This window comes from Barbatula barbatula, assembly GCF_947034865.1.
Source record: "Barbatula barbatula genome assembly, chromosome: 13".
NCBI lineage: Eukaryota > Metazoa > Chordata > Actinopteri > Cypriniformes > Nemacheilidae > Barbatula > Barbatula barbatula.
In genome coordinates, this window is record NC_136776.1 from 10,717,213 (window position 1) to 10,735,746 (window position 18,534).

The window sequence follows — 18,534 nt, forward strand, 5'->3', positions numbered from 1 at the left end:
GATGGCTTTTTAAAGCCGCGGTGAACACGAGTAACCTCGGGTGAAGTTACTCAGAGTGGATTGAACTCATTGAAACCAGCTGTTCTGAAACAGAAAACTCAGAGTAGCGGTTATCTGAGTAAATCAACTCAGAGTTCATATTTTAACTCAGTGTTGCTTGAACCTCCTTATTGAAACGGGTCCCTGATCTAGATCTAAACATAATAAGTAGGACAAATACAAATATGAAAATATTAAGACAAAATCCATAAAGCAGTTTAGTGCTTTCAAATAATAATTACAAACAAAAGTTTGCTTACACAGAAACTAAATTTATTTGGTGTCACATAGCAATACAAGGCCGTAAATTCACACAAACTCATGATAAACTAACACTTTAATATTTCAAAATAAATACACACTGAACCTTTGAACATAGGTTAAAGATCAAATAAAAACACAAATTAAAGACACATATCTTTTTAGGGCGATTCAGATAAACTTTAGTAATATGTTGTCACTTTGTAAAATATTATATTATATATTAGATTATACTATATTGTAAATCTTGACAATATAGTTAAATTTGTTAACAATACATAACTGTAATAATTTAGTTAACATCAATACAATCATAATATAAATACAATCGTTATCTAATAAATTACTATTAAATTGAACTTAATTTTAACATTTTATTTATTAAAAAAAATATTTATCAAATTAATAAATGTGCTACTATAAACTAACTATGAACAAAACTTTGACACCATCAATTAACATAATTAAACATTAATCTTAACATTTACAAATGTACTTTTAAAAGCAAGAGTTGTATCTGTGTATTAGTTACACACAACATGTCAACATGAAAGAATAATAATGTGTTTTTGCAGAACAACAAAGGTTATAAAAGGCTGTAAAACACATTGATTATTGTTTGCTCATGTTGGCTAATGCATAGACTCGAAAAAATACTTATATACTGTATAAAAAACTACACTGCAAATTTAATCCGTCATCCTTTTGGCCCCAGGAATGGCTGCTGAATGGTTTTATTTGAGTTAAGGGCGCTCTCTAGTGTCCAGTTATAATTCAACTACAGAAAAACATTTAACACTTTTAGTCATGAAAAATAATCATAAGCAACACAGTTTTTTCCACTGATATAGACCAATTTGCAAGACGTCAACACAGGTACGAAAGCACTTCCAGTGTCCATTTTTATGTATTTATTATTTGTATATATTTTTTAAATCTTACAAAAATAATTCAATTTGAAAGATATTTGTTTAACATTTTTAAGCAGTTATAAATATTCAGTTTTATTTAAATCAGAATTTTGTTCAAACTTTGTGTAGCGTTAAAGTAATTCTGGACCATCATTGAACCAACGTTGTTTACATCAGTCGAAGAGGTCTATAAAGAATCATATCACATATTTGATTTACATTCACATTAAAAACCTGTCATCTATCATCCTGGCTGATTTACTGGAATTTCCATAGGAAACAGCAGAAATGTCCTTTCCTTGATCAAAGAAGCTTTGAGGCATGTAGGCTATTCAAGGAAGATGACGTAGTGAGTGCAGTCATTTATTTCTCTATTTTCCTTTAGTCATTAGGTAATTCATTCTTTCGCTTTAACTTTTTTGTTTGTTGCTCTTGTAGTAAATCCAGATGTACGTCACTGGTTGTGGTTTAGTGGGAGCCACATGTGCACACCTCTGGTATTGCTTTAGCTGTAGAGAGAGTTAAAAGGTTTTGTTGGAATCAAATGATTCATTATGCGGTCTGAAAGCTCCATTATCACACTAACTCCCCAATCAAGTTGTATATCAAACCTACAAATGAGCGTTCCACAACTCATATTTACATAAATAAATAGAAAAATGTTGATTGCACTGGCCCCTATTTTTAAAAGAAACATCAGCATGTGGCCTCTGGACTGTACATTCATTTTTAAAGAAAGAAACTGATGTACACTGTTAAACCTCGCTGTAAATTACAGGGTAAATAACTTTAAAATAGTCAGTATTTAGCAGTAACATTGGGAAACAGTATTTAACTGAAACATGAGGTCCATTTCTGTAGCTCAGATAATATAATACAGTTAATAACTATATTAACACATTACAGAGAACAGCTGTAATATTCAGCTGTAAAATACTGCCTTTTTTACTAAACTGTCACATACACACACATATGTGCGCTGACTGCTTAATTGTTTACGCAAAGGTGTTGCCACTTTAAGGGCAGCCAGGTGTGTGTGATCATTGAGTTTATGTTCCTTTCCTTTGATTGTCATGGTTTGAAACTTAAAATGAAATCCCCAACAATGAGTGATTAAACATTTCAAATATTTAGAAGGTTTTTGTTAAATATACTGCAAACGTAGATAAGTTAATCATTTCTTATTATGTGCTCTGTATCTTTTGATTCCATAAGCTACCTGTTAGCTAGCTTTTAGCATCTTACAACTCTCAGTAGCCTTTAGAGTTGAAAATAATGTATCACCCCACCGCTTCTTTATTTATTTTTCCTGTTTATTTTTTATTGTGTAGTCACATTACCCACAATGTACAGATGTGAATTGTGAGAATTGCCTTTACGCCAACTAGGCCTTTTTTATACACATGTTTAAAAAAACACCAACACAGTGCGAATTTTCAGTTTGAGTTTCAGTGCCCTTGTATTTTTTAGAAATTCTCCTCATTAAGGTCACACATGCAGATTGACAAAATTATTGATGAATTACTTGCACAAGATCTGTTAACTTTGTACAACGAAGGTTGTAAAAGCTACTTCAAAAAGAACTTCAACTTTGTTCCCCCAAAACCAATATATCTGGGCAGTGACTGTTAAGGTAAAGTTAAAATGGAAGAAAAAGAGGAAAATATATATACTCATCATTGTTAAATTAAAAAGATTTGAGATAAAAATGAGTGAAGCCTATTGGGTATGAGCACAGTGCTACCTGGAACAACCAAGGAAGCTGATTGGGCATTGGAACTGCACATGGCACAAAGTACCAGATGTGTGTGATTGCCAGCATGCTGAAAGATCTTTGTGAGCAGTGAATGTGCTTCTCCTACCCAAGATTGGAAATCAGCATTGGGTCAATTGAGTTTGTCCAAAGACTGCTGGGAAAAGCCACAATGTGTTCATAAACTTAGAGATGCTACTGGTAGGACAAATACTCGTTGTGTACTGGATGCTTGAGAGTAGTTTATGCTAGTAGTTTTAGCACCTAGCATGCTAACTGGACGTGTGCTATGAAGTGTTCTTGATTTTACATTGCTGTTAAGTTGCTACATAAACTGCAAATATTTTAACAATGTTGTTTGTACTTAAAATATCTTTGAATACTGTGTGCAGTGACTTATATATTTATGTTTTCTGTATAGGTTATTAAGCTAATCATCTGAGATATTCATTGAAACATATAATACATTGATTTGATGATGAAGAAATCTATGCTTTGAGTTATTCTATGCACCCTCTTAAAGTTGATTGGAGCCTTTTTCAAGTTTGGTCAGACATAGAGGCAAACAAACCCTGATAACTTGACAGTGACACAGCTGGTAAAGATCGCTTTTGACATTATGTGCCAGTTATAGAAACCCTAAAATCTCTGTTTAAGCAAGCATCGGTGAGGGAGCAGTACAACCAGTCAAAAATGCTTGATCATGATGACAAGGTAATGGAGGATATAAGGATGGCACATGCATCATGCAAAATGCCATCTTTCATGAGAATCCATCATCGTTATCAATGATCTTGTATCAGGATGCATTTGAAGAATAGCCTTTTTTTATGTATTTGTGTGTTTGTGTAATATTGTAAGTTAATACTTTAGTTTATTAGTCACATTAATTATGGTCTACTATTCATTTGCAAAGTTGTGTTGAAAATGTTTAATGAATTGATAAGTGACACAGTTTCTGTTGTTTATTTATATTTTTTATATTGTAAAAGAAAATAGAATGTATTTGGTTAACATTTTGAGTAATCTTTGCCATAGATATCCCATATCTACAATATAGTGTAATTGTTTTCTTTATTTTCCTTTAATGTGATTTATACATTGCCATACACTAGCAGTGGATGTTATATTTCAGAATAACTTTCAGGTTTGTTCAATTGTCTTATGTAATTATGGATTTTCTTGTGTTTTGTATGCTAAAGTAATAAATTATGTTTGTTTGAACCTTTTGAATTTCTTTGTCTTTTTAGAAGATAATGCCATCTAATAAAATGCAGCATATTTGATGGAGCACAATGTATATGTAGTATTCTACTGTGATTGTAATGCATTACAGTAAATAACTATCACCACTACTCCTGCCAGTAATTAGCTGTTATTCTTGATTTACAGTACAATACTGACAAAATTGTTGCCAGTTAGTCACCGTAAAGTCTCAGCTACAGTAAAATACTGGCAACAGTGTTGCCAGCTTCTTACTGTAATGTATATTTAAAGGTAACTAACTGGCAACACTGTTGCCAGTTAGTCACCGTAAAGTCTCAGTTACTGTTAAATACTGGCAACACTGTTGCCAGCTAATAACTGTTGAATCTGCATTACAGTAAGTAGCTGGCAACAGTGTTGCCAGTATTTTACTGTAGAAATGCCTTGAAAGGTCTAACAGTGTACTTCAGTGGTGAAAATGTTTAGTATACAGCTAGAGCACCTGCATGAGACACTGTATCCCACAACGCAATTTTGCAACTTCAACATTTCCCGTGTTATATACATCGCGGAAAGAATGGGAGACTATTCAAAATGATCTCAGTTTTCTGAATTTATTATTTATAGGTATGCGTTTAGGTAAAAATATATTTTTGTTTCATTCTGTGTATGTGTATGTATATATATATATATATATATATATATATATATATATATGTCATGATTCTGCCGCATCATGTCATGTTTCTCTTGGTTTCTCAACAAAAAAAGTCAGAACCGCGGAACTGAGGCTTTTAGCGTAGATACTCATAGATATCTATGGAGATACTTTCCAGCAGAGAGACGGTGGAGAGAATCACCCCCAAGGAGGTTGCTTTAATTCGGATGAGTATGTGAGTAACATTGGTTTTGCTCTTTGTTAGAACCAAGATATGATGATGTTGTTGTTGTTATATTAGCTGTGTGACGGAGCAGTTTTGAGCGTCATTGTTTATCTGGAAGAGCTTTAATATTGTACACATCGAGATACTGGATATAGAGAGAGAGGGAGAGTACGTTGGCGCTAAAACTGGAGAGAGCGCGAGAGCACGTTTCACAGGGGAGAGGAAGAGGAAACGTGCTGTAGAGTTGTCCATTTATGGCTGCTGTACAAAACATGGCGGCTAATTCAATTTTTGTAGGCCCGCTCTGTATGTAAATATAAATAGCTTATTACAAGGTATTACAAACATAACGGTTCCTTACGTAAGGTCTTTATACACCTCTGAAGAAGTTTTGAATATTATATTGCATTTCTGTCACTAGATCCTGCTAAAAACCCTGTATTGTTCCTTTAACCTTTATTTTCCAATGTGATATCTGGTTTGTCATAAAGAAAATTAACTTTTAAATCGGATAAATATAAAAAATAAAGGCAAGCACTTTAGAATGAAGAACGTGGTTGACTTGAGCCAACAATAAGCAATACTTCAACAGCTTTCATGTTATAAAACGGTCAGTTCAGGTCCTTGATTCTAGTTGGTTGAGTTCTAAGCCGTTATAAAATACCCAGATTTATAACGGCTGACCGCATTACATAGCCTTAATATCATTTTATTTACTTTGTTTTTATAAAACCTTGCAACGCATCTGGAATAACCGTTTTATAAAAGCAATACTTTTGCTCTGCGTCGTGCCACAACGCCCTTAGCTGTTATAAAATGCACTGTAACCCACTGCTTCTTGGGGATTATTGCTTTATTAATTTTAGCATTTACTAATATTACTGCAACTGCTAACATTAGTGCACGATGAGTGAATATGATCAATTGTATTGGCATTAACTAACATCAACAAGGATTAATAAATGCTGAAAAACTGAAGTGCTTATTGTCAGTTCATGTTAGCAAATGCATTAACTAATGGTATCAAATACTTTCTTATAGTAAAATGTTACCAAATAAAGTTTAAAAAAGAAATTGTTTTTCCAGCGGATAAACGAAAAAACATTGACAGCTAATCAAATCCACTCGCATTTATAGGACCTAGCCACTGTTTTGCACTGTTTTCCTGGTCGGGGGGGCTGCTAGAATTTTATAGTTTTATTGAATTAACACTGCATATAGGAATTTATAGTCTGTCTGATATTTGACCTGTGTTTTGACTTGCATAACCATATATGTTCTGCTTATAGTCAATGTTTTCTTGTATAGTTGCTTTGTAACAATGACAATTGTAAAAAGCACTATATAAATAAAGCTGACTTGATTTGATTTGCTCATTTCAAATGTAAAACTACAGTGTGCAAGTTTTGAATAAAGAACGTTCTTGTTCACCGGTGTGTGTGTAACCAGTTATTGCTACAGTTATCTTTATGGTTATTATTATTGTTGTGAACAGGCCTTTAGTCACTTCCATTCATGTTAAAGTCTGCTTGCTTTGATACAATTGCAACCTAAATCTCATTGAGAGAATACCTTGTCTCAATCCTCAGATTGTGAGCCTGTCAGATTGTCTCTTGTTGCCGTTGGCTCCACCAGACGCTCGTATGAGACCACCATCATAATCTGGGAATCGTTCACAAGAGAAGTGTAACTACAGAATATAATTTTTATACATTCTCATTTACGAACTTCTAGATCCAAATGTGAACACTCACAGTGAGAAGTACAAGTAGACCCATCATCACCCCAAGCATCAAATAAAGGTTAGAGGTCAAACCTCCCGCCCAGAGAGGACCAAAAATGGTGGCCAGTCCACCGACAGAACGCCGGATTCCCTGACTGAATCCTGACAACCAACAAAGGCAAAAGCACTTACTGGGGATCATCCCCACAAATTTACAAATAAATCGTGAACGTAATTAGTAATAGCAAACATAAGGTAGGACAGATTCATTTTGATTCTTTTTATGTTCTTCGCACTGACCTTGTGTCTTCTCTGATGTTATTTTGGAGAAGAGAGATACCTGTGCGACCGCCACAAAAGGGAGGCCCAGGACCTGAAGGAAAACCCCAATGATAAACTCTGCCAGCTGCCATGCAAATCCACCTAAAACAACCAAAGAAAAGCCTTTAAGGCATGTTACAGCTCGCAACCATAACATTGTCTGTTGTATGTTCTTACCCAGGGGATTAGCCAAAAATATAAGGCACCAGACGCAGGAAATATTGCAGAGGATGAGACCGACGGCCAGCACAACTCGCTCCGCCACGCGCTTACTTAACCAGCGCACAAACAGGAAGCCGGCGATCACCTCTATGCCACACATGCAGTACATGATGCTGTTCTCCAGCTCGCCAAAGTTAAAAAACTTCTGCGTCAGAGGAGTCACCATAGTCTGCGGAAATGTTAACAAACAAGTTAGTACACTTCACAAACCATAGTCCTGTAGCTCAACATTCACAACATCAGGATCATGAGTTTGATTTCTATCTAAACCCACGTGTTACAGAAATGTATAGCTTGAATGCACTGTCAACTGCTTTAGATAAAAGTGTCTGTCCAATAAATAGATAGGGACATTTAACAACAGCTGCGGATGAAACGGCAACGGCGTAATTGTATTGCAGATGCGTGACTTTAAAGGGACTGTTCTCCCCAAAACAATCTCTGTCATCATTAACTCCAAATGTGCATAGATTTCTTTGAACACAGCGAAAGTTATTTGGAAGAATGCTTGTAACCAAACAGTTCTACCTACTACCATAGCAGGAAAAAGGACAATGTTAGAACTGTTTGCGTTCCTACATCCAAATATCTTATTTTGTGTTAAACAGAATGAAGGCATTTATAAGGCACTTTTTCCTAATATTGTAGTCAATGGTGGTAGTCAAGAACTGTTTGGTTACAAGCATTCTTCCAATTTCTCTGTGTTCAACAGAACAAATACATTTATACAGATTTGAAATAACTTGGGGGGGGGTAAATAAAGACAGACTTTTAATTTTTGGGTGAACTGTCCCTTTAAGCCATTTTGAATGGCTTTCCTGTAGCTCAGTGGTAAGAGCATTGCATTAACAATGCAAGGTTGTGGGTTGGATCCCAGGGGATTGCAGATACCTATGTAAAATCTATAGGATAATGCTATGTAAGTCGCTTTGGATAAAAGCGTCTGCCAAATGCCTAAATGTAATGTAAATGTAAGTGCTATTCGGTGGTGGTGTACTGTAAGTGTCTACAAAGGCAAAATAGAGGGTTTGCTGTAGTGGTTACTAGGTGACAGATAAGGCAAATAAATGTAATATGTAATGGCATGTGACGCTGTCATTTTAACAGTATTTCATTCTTTCTTTAGTTTTTTGATGTAATTTGTGTTGATATGATTTAAACGCAAGCTTATGTTAACGATTTTCCATCTGTAAATTGGTATGTCTACGGCTGGAAACAACACTTCAGGAGAGCTGACCTGAACGTTCCATTTGATTTAGCTACGGCGGATTAACCGCACACTTCCGGTAGCAGTAGCCGTTCCATTAAAAGCTGTTGCTTAAAGTCCCTAACGTAAATTTAATGTAACAAATGTAATATGTGTGTGTGTGTGTGTGTGTACTCGCCTCTAGAGCGGTCTGATTAAACAATGTAATAAATTGAGCTGCCAACAGAACCACCACCTCCTCTCTGAGAAACTCTGCTGATAGAAACGGTGTTATGACACACAAATACTGAATATATGAAACAATGCCGATACCCACACAGACTGTCCAAAAATACGAAATGAGGTATCAGGATTATAATAAGTATTATCTTTAACGTTTGCTAACATATTAGCTAACGTCGATCACTAAATGCCGTTTAACACATCACATGCTAATATACAGTATATAGGCTACATAAGAATGTGATGTGCTTGTTACACACATTAAGTTTATTGTATAGATAGACAAATACAGTTACCGCAAGAGCATGCAAGTTTAATCATATTATATTATGATATGAACATCCACATTGGAAAACCACAGGCTGCTGACTTCGTCAACCTGAATGCATCATTTCTCCTCGAGCAGGTTTCCACATCACCAACCCACAAGTCTGGAAACCATCTAGATCTGATCTTCACAAGGTACTGCTCCACTCATCATTCTCAGGTCACCCCGCTGCACACGTCTGATCACTTCTTCGTCACCCTCGACCTCGACCTCACTGCTCCGGATATCGCAGATGTCTTACCGATGGTCACCTTCCGGCGCAACCTGCGGTCTCTCCCTCCCTCCTGTTATTCCTCTGCTGTCTTCTCTGCACTCCCCCCCTCTGATGAGCTCTCTCTTTTGAATACAGACAATGCCAAAGACACTCTGTGTTCCACGCTTTCATCCTGCTTGGACAACCTATGCCCTCTTGCATCTGGACCAGCCCGTGCATCCCCGTCGCCTCCCTGGTTATCGGATGTACTGCGTGAGCATCGTGCCAGCCTCCGGTCAGCTGAGAGAAAATGGCGCAAGTCAAAAGACCCTGCAGACCTCTCTCTCTACCAATCTCTTCTCTCTTCTTGCTCTGTAGATGTCACCTCTGCAAAAACAGATTACTACCACTCGAGGATCTGCAACTCTCCGGACTCTCAAACGCTCTTCAAAACCTTCTCTGCTCTCCTCTGTCCTCCTGCTCCTGCACCTTCATCGACGTTAACAGCTGCTGATTTTGCATCGTTCTTCGTGAAGAAAACTACTGCCATCAGCAGCCAGTTTCTCTACGCCACCACCTGTCGAACCCGCCCACATCCCTGACACGTGTGTGCTCCCCGCCTTTTCTCCTCTGTCTGAAGCTGATGTCTCCAAGGTCATTGGTTCCAACCACCCTACCACCTCCCCACTGGATCCCATCCCCACCCATCTCCTCCAGGCCATCTCTCCAACGGTTGTGCCTGCTCTGACACACATCATCAACTCTTCGCTCACCACTGGGACATTTCCCACAGCGTTCAAAGAGGCACGCATCACACCGCTTCTAAAGAAACCCACCCTGGACCCTACACTGCTAGAAAACTACAGGCCTCTCTTCCTTCTTCCCTTCATCGCCAAAGCCCTGGAGCGAGTTGTGTTCTACCAGCTATCCTCCTTTCTCATGCAAAACAACCTCCTGGACTGCAATCAGTCTGGGTTCAAGACCGGTCATTTCACAGAGACTGCACTGCTCTCAGTCATCGAAGCCCTGAGACTGGCAAAAACATCATCCATGTCATCTGTGCTCATCCTACTGGATCTGTCTGCTGCCTTTGACACTGTCAATCATCACATCCTCCTGGCTTCTCTCAGTGCTATGGGTGTCTCTGGAATGGCGTTGCAATGGTTTGAGTCCTACCTCTCGGGTAGGTCATTCAGAGTATCCTGGAGAGATGAGGTCTCCGCGTCCCAACAGCTCAACACGGGGGTGCCACAGGGCTCAGTGCTTGGACCGCTACTCTTCTCCATTTACATCACATCCCTCGGCTCGGTCATTCAGAAGCATGGCTTCTCCTATCACTGCTATGCCGACAACACACAACTCTACTTGTCATTTCAACCGGATGATCCGACGGTCGCTGCTCGCATCGCGGCATGCCTGAGTGACATCTCGCTTTGGATTTAGGATCATCACCTGCAGCTAAACCTTGCAAAAACGGAACTGCTTGTGATCCCAGCCAACCCAAAGATTCACCACAACCTTGCCATTCAACTAGGCTCATCAACGATTACACCGTCCAGCACAGCCAGAAACCTGGGAGTGGTAATCGATGATCGCCTTAACCTCACAAGTCATGTTGCCAGCACCACCCGGTCCTGTAGATTCATCCTCTACAACATTAGGAAAATTAGACCCTATCGGAGCACTCTACGCAAGTCCTAGTCCAGGCTCTTGTCCTGTCCAAACTGGATTATTGAAATGCGCTTCTGGCTGGACTTCCTGCTTGCGCAATCAAACCTCTCCAGATGATCCAGAATGCGGCGGCAAGAGTGGTCTTCAATGAACCGAAGAGAGCGCATGTAACTCCGCTCTTCATCAGGTTACACTGGCTCCCTGTTGCCGCCCGCATAAAGTTCAAAGCCATGCTCCTGGCCTACAAGACCAACACCGGGTCTGCACCATCGTATCTCCACTCGCTAATGCAGATCTATGTTCCTGCCAGATCACTGCGGTCTGCCAAGGAACAACGAATAGTGGTACCATCCCAAAATGGAAAAAAGTCACTCTCCCTTACCTTCGCTGGATCTGTTCCACATTGGTGGAATGATCTACCAGCTGCTACAAGATCAGCAGACTCAGTTGCCATCTTTAAAAAACGCCTAAAAACGCATCTCTTCCGTCAACACGTCGCTGATAGATTTTTCCTAATTCTCTTCCCTTTCCTTACTAAAAAAACTTACTAACCTCACTATTCTTAGCTTCGTATACTGTGCTAGGCTTTAATGGACTAGTTTGATGCACTTATGTATTTTGTTGCCTATGTTGTTATAATTGCTTCCAATGTTTCCTCATCTGTAAGTCGCTTTGGATAAAAGCGTCTTCTAAATGACTAAATGTAAATGTAATTATTCTTACGACAAATATTAAGATGTTCTTTAGAAAATATTTGAGAATGTTTTAAGAAGTGTTTGAGAATTGCACTTACGAACTTCCTATAATTTATCTTACGAAAGTTCTTATATTTTGTCTTAAGAACATTTTCGTGAATCCGGCCCCTGAACTGCAGTTAAAGCAACAGTTTGTAAAAACCGCAGCAAGAGGGCGCACGATAAAAACAACAACAACAATGGCGTAACTTGATGACGCTGTGAAGGAGCGTGGAATGATGGGATCTGCTGTCCACCGCTGATGGCCATCAATCAGATGGGAATGAAAAATCATGTTAGCGGACGAGCTAAAGTAATAAAGTTTTGTAAATGTTGTGTATAATTGTGGACCATAAATAAGTGATTGCTCGAAACAAGCTAGTGTCTTGCTTGACGCTAGTCACTACTTCCGCATTTGTCCACGAAACTGTTGTCATCCGGTTTCTACATCAGTAAAGGCGAAAACAAATGGGAACGCGGATATGACGCCATGACAGCCCTGTGTCACTGTTTAGAATCGCGATATTCTCACGAATTACAACTAGTTGGAGATATTTGAGATATAAGAGTAGACATAAGTACTCATCTGAACAAAATATATAACACTGGCCAAGTGGTTTTGGGATATTTTACTGCAAAATTGTTCAAAACTGCACCTTTATCTTCCGGTCTGTGATTAGTGTCTAATAATATAACCATTTATATTTTAATGAATTTATGTTCATATTAATTTATATTATTATTTTATTTTATAATCATTTTATTAAATAAACGATTTGTTCAATTTTGTTGTATGTTCATTTTATTAAATAAACCATTTTGTAATAAAGTTCGTAAGAAGGGAAGGAAGGAGGCGGGAACCGGCGAACATTCAAATACGAAAACTTTAATTAAATAAACACTGAACAAACCGGCAGCCACCTCACGGTAGACTGCCGGCCATAAAACATACACCAACTAAACATATGTCCGGGCCCGGTCCTCTCTCGTCAACAGTCCTGCCGAACATCCTTTTAAGCTCCCAATCTCCTCCGTGATAAGATGCGGGACCGGTGCGCGCACAGCTGCTTGCACTTAGCACTCACGCCACCGGCCCCGCGTCACGGCTCTCGTCCCGCCTTCCTCACCACATACCCCAATCACCCCTTACAGGCCGGGGGGCACCCCCGAGACTGTACCTACTCCCCCCCGGGGAGCCAGTCTCGGAGTCGGCAGCGCCTGGGGGCATGCACCGGCGAGACGAAAGAACGGAGACGGGAGCCCCCGGAGTGACAGGGACGAGAGAGGGGAGAGAGGAAAAGAAAAAAAATTGTCCGGTTCCCTGACATGCTGTCGCTCGGTCCTCAGCCAGCCGAGAAACTCTTCCTCGCGGTGCCATGCGATGGTACTGGACGCTCGGTGGATGGCTCGATCCTCCTGCGCCCCCTGGCGGCCGGCGATGGCCCTCCAGCTGAGGGCAGCTGGTCTTCCGTTCCCTGCTCCTCCCCATCATGGCGGCTGGCAGCAGGCTCGGCCCACGGCGAACGGGCCTTGGCTCCCTCCTGGACGGCAGCCACCCCACCTCGACCCAGGAGCACGGCAGCGAGGTCCTCGTCCCATCCGACTTCTCGGTCCAGCACCACCGCCTCGGGCAGCTACTCGCGGACTTCCCTCGTCCGCGCTGCCCGAACTCCTCAGCACCGCGATCACCCTCGGCAGCGAGGGCTCTTTGACAGCATGTCCCTCCTTCCTCCCGGGTTTCGGCACCAGTGTAATAAAGTTCGTAAGAAGGGAAGGAAGGAGGCGGGAACCGGCGAACATTCAAATACGAAAACTTTAATTAAATAAACACTGAACAAACCGGCAGCCACCTCACGGTAGACTGCCGGCCATAAAACATACACCAACTAAACATATGTCCGGGCCCGGTCCTCTCTCGTCAACAGTCCTGCCGAACATCCTTTTAAGCTCCCAATCTCCTCCGTGATAAGATGCGGGACCGGTGCGCGCACAGCTGCTTGCACTTAGCACTCACGCCACCGGCCCCGCGTCACGGCTCTCGTCCCGCCTTCCTCACCACACATTTGTTGAATGGGTCTTGTAGTTTGGTTGCATTTAAAGAAAACTTTTTCCAACTAACATTTCACGTTGTTTTGCAGTAAACATACAAATTCAGACAGCAAAGCGTAAAATTGATTTTCTCAAAAAATTTTACATAAAAAATACTGAAACTATTTCACCATTGTGATGTCAGTCTAATGTCAATTTTAAATTTAACCTTTCACGTCACAAAAACAGCTTTGTTTCAGCTTCACAAGTCACTCTCTTCCCGACGGTTCTCATACAGACAGGTAAGGGATAAAATACAGGCAGCCGGTTGTTATCGCAAAACCCATTCCTATGGGTTTTAAGGTAAGACACCAAGTTCAAATGCCAGGAATAGGCAATTGTTTTAATAATTTGTAATGTCATATGTTTTTGAAAACCATATGGATATTAAATTTTTGTGTAACATTAAACTGTACCCTTCGATATGATTTGCAGAATCTAGCTTCCCATGTGTTATTAGTTTTAAATGGTTCTTATCTGGGAATATCAGACCTAGGAATGTTGAGATTGGCCAATCAGAATCCAGTATTCCAGAGCGCTGTGTAATAAGCTATTATATGCACCACACTGATTTTAAATTCAGTGAAATTGGAGAATTTTCACCCCACTCACCTCTGCTGGAACTAAAGTTCTTCAAGGGACTTCTTTTCACTTCCTCAGGTGGGGGTGATGGTGGAGGAGAAATATGGGTGCTTCTGCTCTGGACACTGGTGACCGTGCCGTAGGACCCTGTGAGCTCATGAGGCCCAACTAATGGTTTGCTCTCTGCATTCTCTTCAACGTCTTCCTCCACCTCTTCTTGTATGATCTCGTTTCTCTCATGTGTATCGTCTTGAGGAATGACATCCCAGTACATGAACATGACTGCAAACTGGAGAAGGATCCACAGGAGGCACATGAATCCCTGAAACGCAAGACGCTTGTGTAACGCCGTGTTTGCAAGCATTCACTAATGCTTTAAAAAGCTGGAAGAGCTGAGAACTTACGCCTGGAGATGTGTATTTGTTCACTTCAAAGGGGCCCAACTGGAAGTTACAGAGCCTAAGAAAGATGTTAAATGCAGGGCCTAGAAACGATACAAAAACAACAAATTCTGTATAGTGGCACCCGTGACCAAAAAATATATATTTTTGGTGTTAAATACAATTCCATTTTGTCTGAAAGTTTCATGAAATGAAATACAAGTAAAATCGAATACAGATATTATTTGATCATAAAGCAGTAATGGTTCAAAAACGATTTATGTGGAATTTATGTGGTTGGCTGAATCATGACAAACAAAACTGACACAGCCTTTATCACACTGACCGATGAGCAGCCCGACTTGCCGGCAGGCCATCACCGCAGCAAACACTGTGGATCGGTCATCAGGCACAGTATTTCTAGTCAAGAAGCCAAAAATAGATGAACCAGCGCCAGTACCAATGCCTAGAACAGAACAACTCAGTTAAACTACTTATACATTCAATCTTACAGTGATCAGATCCTAACCTTACCCGCAACTAGGCGACTACAGAGCAATAGCCATTTTGAATATCCCATAAGATACATGAAATTACCTAAAACAAAAACAGAAAGACATGATGGATTAGATTGAAACGGGGCCTACTATCTCAACAGGAGAAAGAAGGTCAAGATAAACTTGAATTCAATTCAACCATTTTCATTGCTACAAAGCAGCTGTACATAAAAACATGTTAACTATAAGCAATACATTAAATAACATACAAACACGGACACACACACTAACGGACACCAAAGTACACGGATACAGAGAGACAGAATATAAAATGAGAGAAACACAGGTAATATATTATGCAGACTATAAATTCCTGCATGTGGTAGTAATAATTCACACAAAATGTTACATTTAAAATAATATTAACAAGTACAACAGTCTAAAGCTGATGTCAGCGGCCCCGCCGTGAGCAAAACGAGCGCTGGTGAGAAACCCAAAACTCCAGTGGATAAAAAAGAACCTTGAACCCAGGCCCAGGGGAACAAGATCTCTCCTCTTGCACTACTGCTGTATCTCTACAACTTCAACGGTGCTTGCACAACTATGCTAAATAAACAAAAGAGGTAGATGATAGATTTTATATTATCTAACTATACTACGTAACTTTAGTTTGTCATTTTTGTCTACTTACCAACAATCTCGAATATGTTTGCAAACAGGATAATTTTTTTGGTGGTGCGTGTGCGATCTGACCAGTGACCAAACAAAGGACCCGCGAGAAGCCCGCTGAAGCTGAATGCTGATAGGCTGAGACCGAGGAAGTATGGTGCCGCATTTAGTGTCTGCAGATACCTCCATATTGTGGGCAAAATCACAGCTGTAAACACACATTTTTATTATTTAGATTTGTTCATAAATACCTTAGTATAGGTAATAGAATCTGGGTATAAAACCAAGTTTAGTTTTCGCAATTTTGTACCATACACCTAATCTAACCAGAGAGTACATTAAAATCATAAATAATACAGTATATTTGAACTTTTTTCGTAATTCGTGTTTTTAATTGTGCATTCCAATGAATATCAATCAAACTGCAGTTGGCTTGTTTTGATTTAAGCCATAATAAATTAAAAATACAGCTAACTAACACAATAAAAACATGCTTTTTTATTTACCTCATTTTGTAACCAAACTCTACATTTATTTATTTATATTCGTTAATCTAATCTTGTAATAAGTTACATTACTTACATTGTTATCACTGACTGTGGCTATTATGTCAATAGCTCAGTTGACCTACTATTCAGAAAAATGTCAAGTATGTCTACACAAAGAGTGATTCTGAGAGAAGCTATATTCATTTATTGAGTCAAATATCAGATTACCAATTGTCTGACTTCAATTAGAATATTTTCATTGTTCAAACAATTACTATCAGGATGTTTGTTTTTGTGAAGAATGTAACACAGTCTCTTTGTTGAGAAGGAGTTTTCCAAAAGAAGATTTAATAACCTGTTTTACCTGAAATATAACTTATAGACTATTTCACTCGCCCGTCTCTTCAGATCATGTAAACTATTGCTCTAAAGATGTCAAAGGTGAACAAAAATGAAATAATATGAACAAAAACCCAATCCAAAATAACCTTAAATGTACAAAAAGGTTCTTGAAAGAAAAAACCTTGGGAGAACCCAAGAGCATTTTTGTACATTTAAGGATATTTTGGATTGGGTTTTTATCTTATTATTCTTGCCTATCATCCAATTCCATTTTGTCCTCCTTTGTCATCTTTGGCACCATTGACTGTCATAGTAGGAAAAATTTAGTAATCTTTTGGTTCTGTAAAACACAAAGGAAGATATTTAGAGGAATGTAGGAAACAGACAGTTGTGGCTACCTACTATGGCAGTCAATGGTGCTTCAGAACTGTTGGTTGCTAACATTATTCCAAAATATCACTCCTTATGTTCAACCGAACAAATACATTCATACATGTTTGGAACAACTAGAGGGTGATTAATTCATGACAGAATTGTCATTTTTTGGGTGGAGTATCCCTTTAATAACATGCAAAACAAAAAACTTCACACTGTAATATCATAATAGCATTGTTTGTTCTTATATTGTGGTGTTATGTATATATAACTAATTAGTATTATGGTAATACCATGTTTTGGGCATTGTACCATGCGCAGTCATAGTTTGGGGTATATTTGTTACACTATATAGTGGTAATGCAATGCGATTTTCGTGTAAACTACATAGCATATAAATGATCAGAAAGCATAATGTATACATCCACCATTGTCATTCTTGTTTGATGTATATTTGTTTTATTATCTGAAAACAACAAATTGTGTTTATTTTTAAAATAAACCAACGCAATATTTTACTAACCATACTCGATGCCGCTCAGTAAGAAGATAAGTCCTATAGTGATGAATGTCAGCCTGCGTTTACGACTTAAGTCCATTTTACACCCTCAACGCTGGCTGTATGTCGTATTAATTGTATCCTCTCAACACGATTTATAATGTATCAGCGGGATCTGACCCACGTCTGCGTCCCGCAGCGTGTAATACACAAGACACTGCGACCAATTACAAGACCACGATCACAATCTCGGCATACACTTCGCATACTGTCCATCGCTGACCCTGCGTGGTGGTGTCTCACACACAAGAGGGTAAAGTCTCCGGATAGTTCTGCTAAAGGTCGAGTAGATGATTTTGTCAGTGTTGCCTGCTACACTTCGTGCACTATTTGAACGCGATTATTTTGACAGCAGCCGCTTTTGGGATCAAAGACTATAGACATTTACAGGACGATTCAGTTCTATTATTATGAAGGGGGAAAGTGCAACGCTCAGTGCGGTCGCTTAAGCAACGGAAGTCCCGCCTTTCAGGAAAAGAGGCCAATCATCAACCTGGCTGTTCTCTGGGGGCGGGGTTCTGAACAGTCTGTAAGCATTTGTGAGCCAGAATGACTCCTGTTGCACCAAGAGATGATCATCCAAACATTTGCATTTTTTTATATATTAGAATAAAACCCATATTCCCTGATAAACTTCAGTTCAAATAGTTTTGACAAATAAATGCCTTTACAAAGTTGAGTTCACCTAATGTGTTGACGGTTTATCTATTCTGAGGGGACATTTAAGGCAAATATTGTACAAATATGCCCTGCCTACATCCCTTTTGGCCACTTCTGTAAGATATTAATGTCTGGATTTAAATGTGTTAATTTAATCTTATCAGTAACATCTTGCATTGTCACAGGCTATAGTAATAACAGTAATGGCGTGGATATGAT

The 18,534-nt window shown here is 39.2% G+C and overlaps 1 protein-coding gene across 2 annotated transcripts; it reads right to left on the minus strand.

Annotated features, from left to right (window-relative positions):
* Positions 1 to 1,585: 1,585 nt before the first annotated feature.
* On the minus strand, positions 1,586 to 18,014 carry mfsd8l1 (major facilitator superfamily domain containing 8-like 1). 2 transcript variants are annotated; one of them, XM_079470888.1, is made up of 12 exons: positions 17,620 to 18,014; positions 15,914 to 16,099; positions 15,260 to 15,322; positions 15,072 to 15,191; positions 14,750 to 14,829; positions 14,376 to 14,667; positions 8,706 to 8,779; positions 7,276 to 7,489; positions 7,078 to 7,200; positions 6,809 to 6,939; positions 6,627 to 6,716; positions 1,586 to 1,720 (listed from the first exon to the last, which is right to left on the minus strand). In XM_079470888.1, exons 1-11 carry the CDS (start codon positions 17,693 to 17,695, stop codon positions 6,633 to 6,635), a joined length of 1,443 nt encoding a protein of 480 aa, XP_079327014.1. In that variant the 5' UTR covers positions 17,696 to 18,014; the 3' UTR covers positions 1,586 to 1,720; positions 6,627 to 6,632. The 2 variants fall into 2 exon arrangements, with proteins under 2 accessions (XP_079327014.1, XP_079327013.1); XM_079470887.1 differs by having other exon boundaries at positions 8,706 to 8,782; positions 17,620 to 17,993.
* Positions 18,015 to 18,534: the final 520 nt, after the last annotated feature.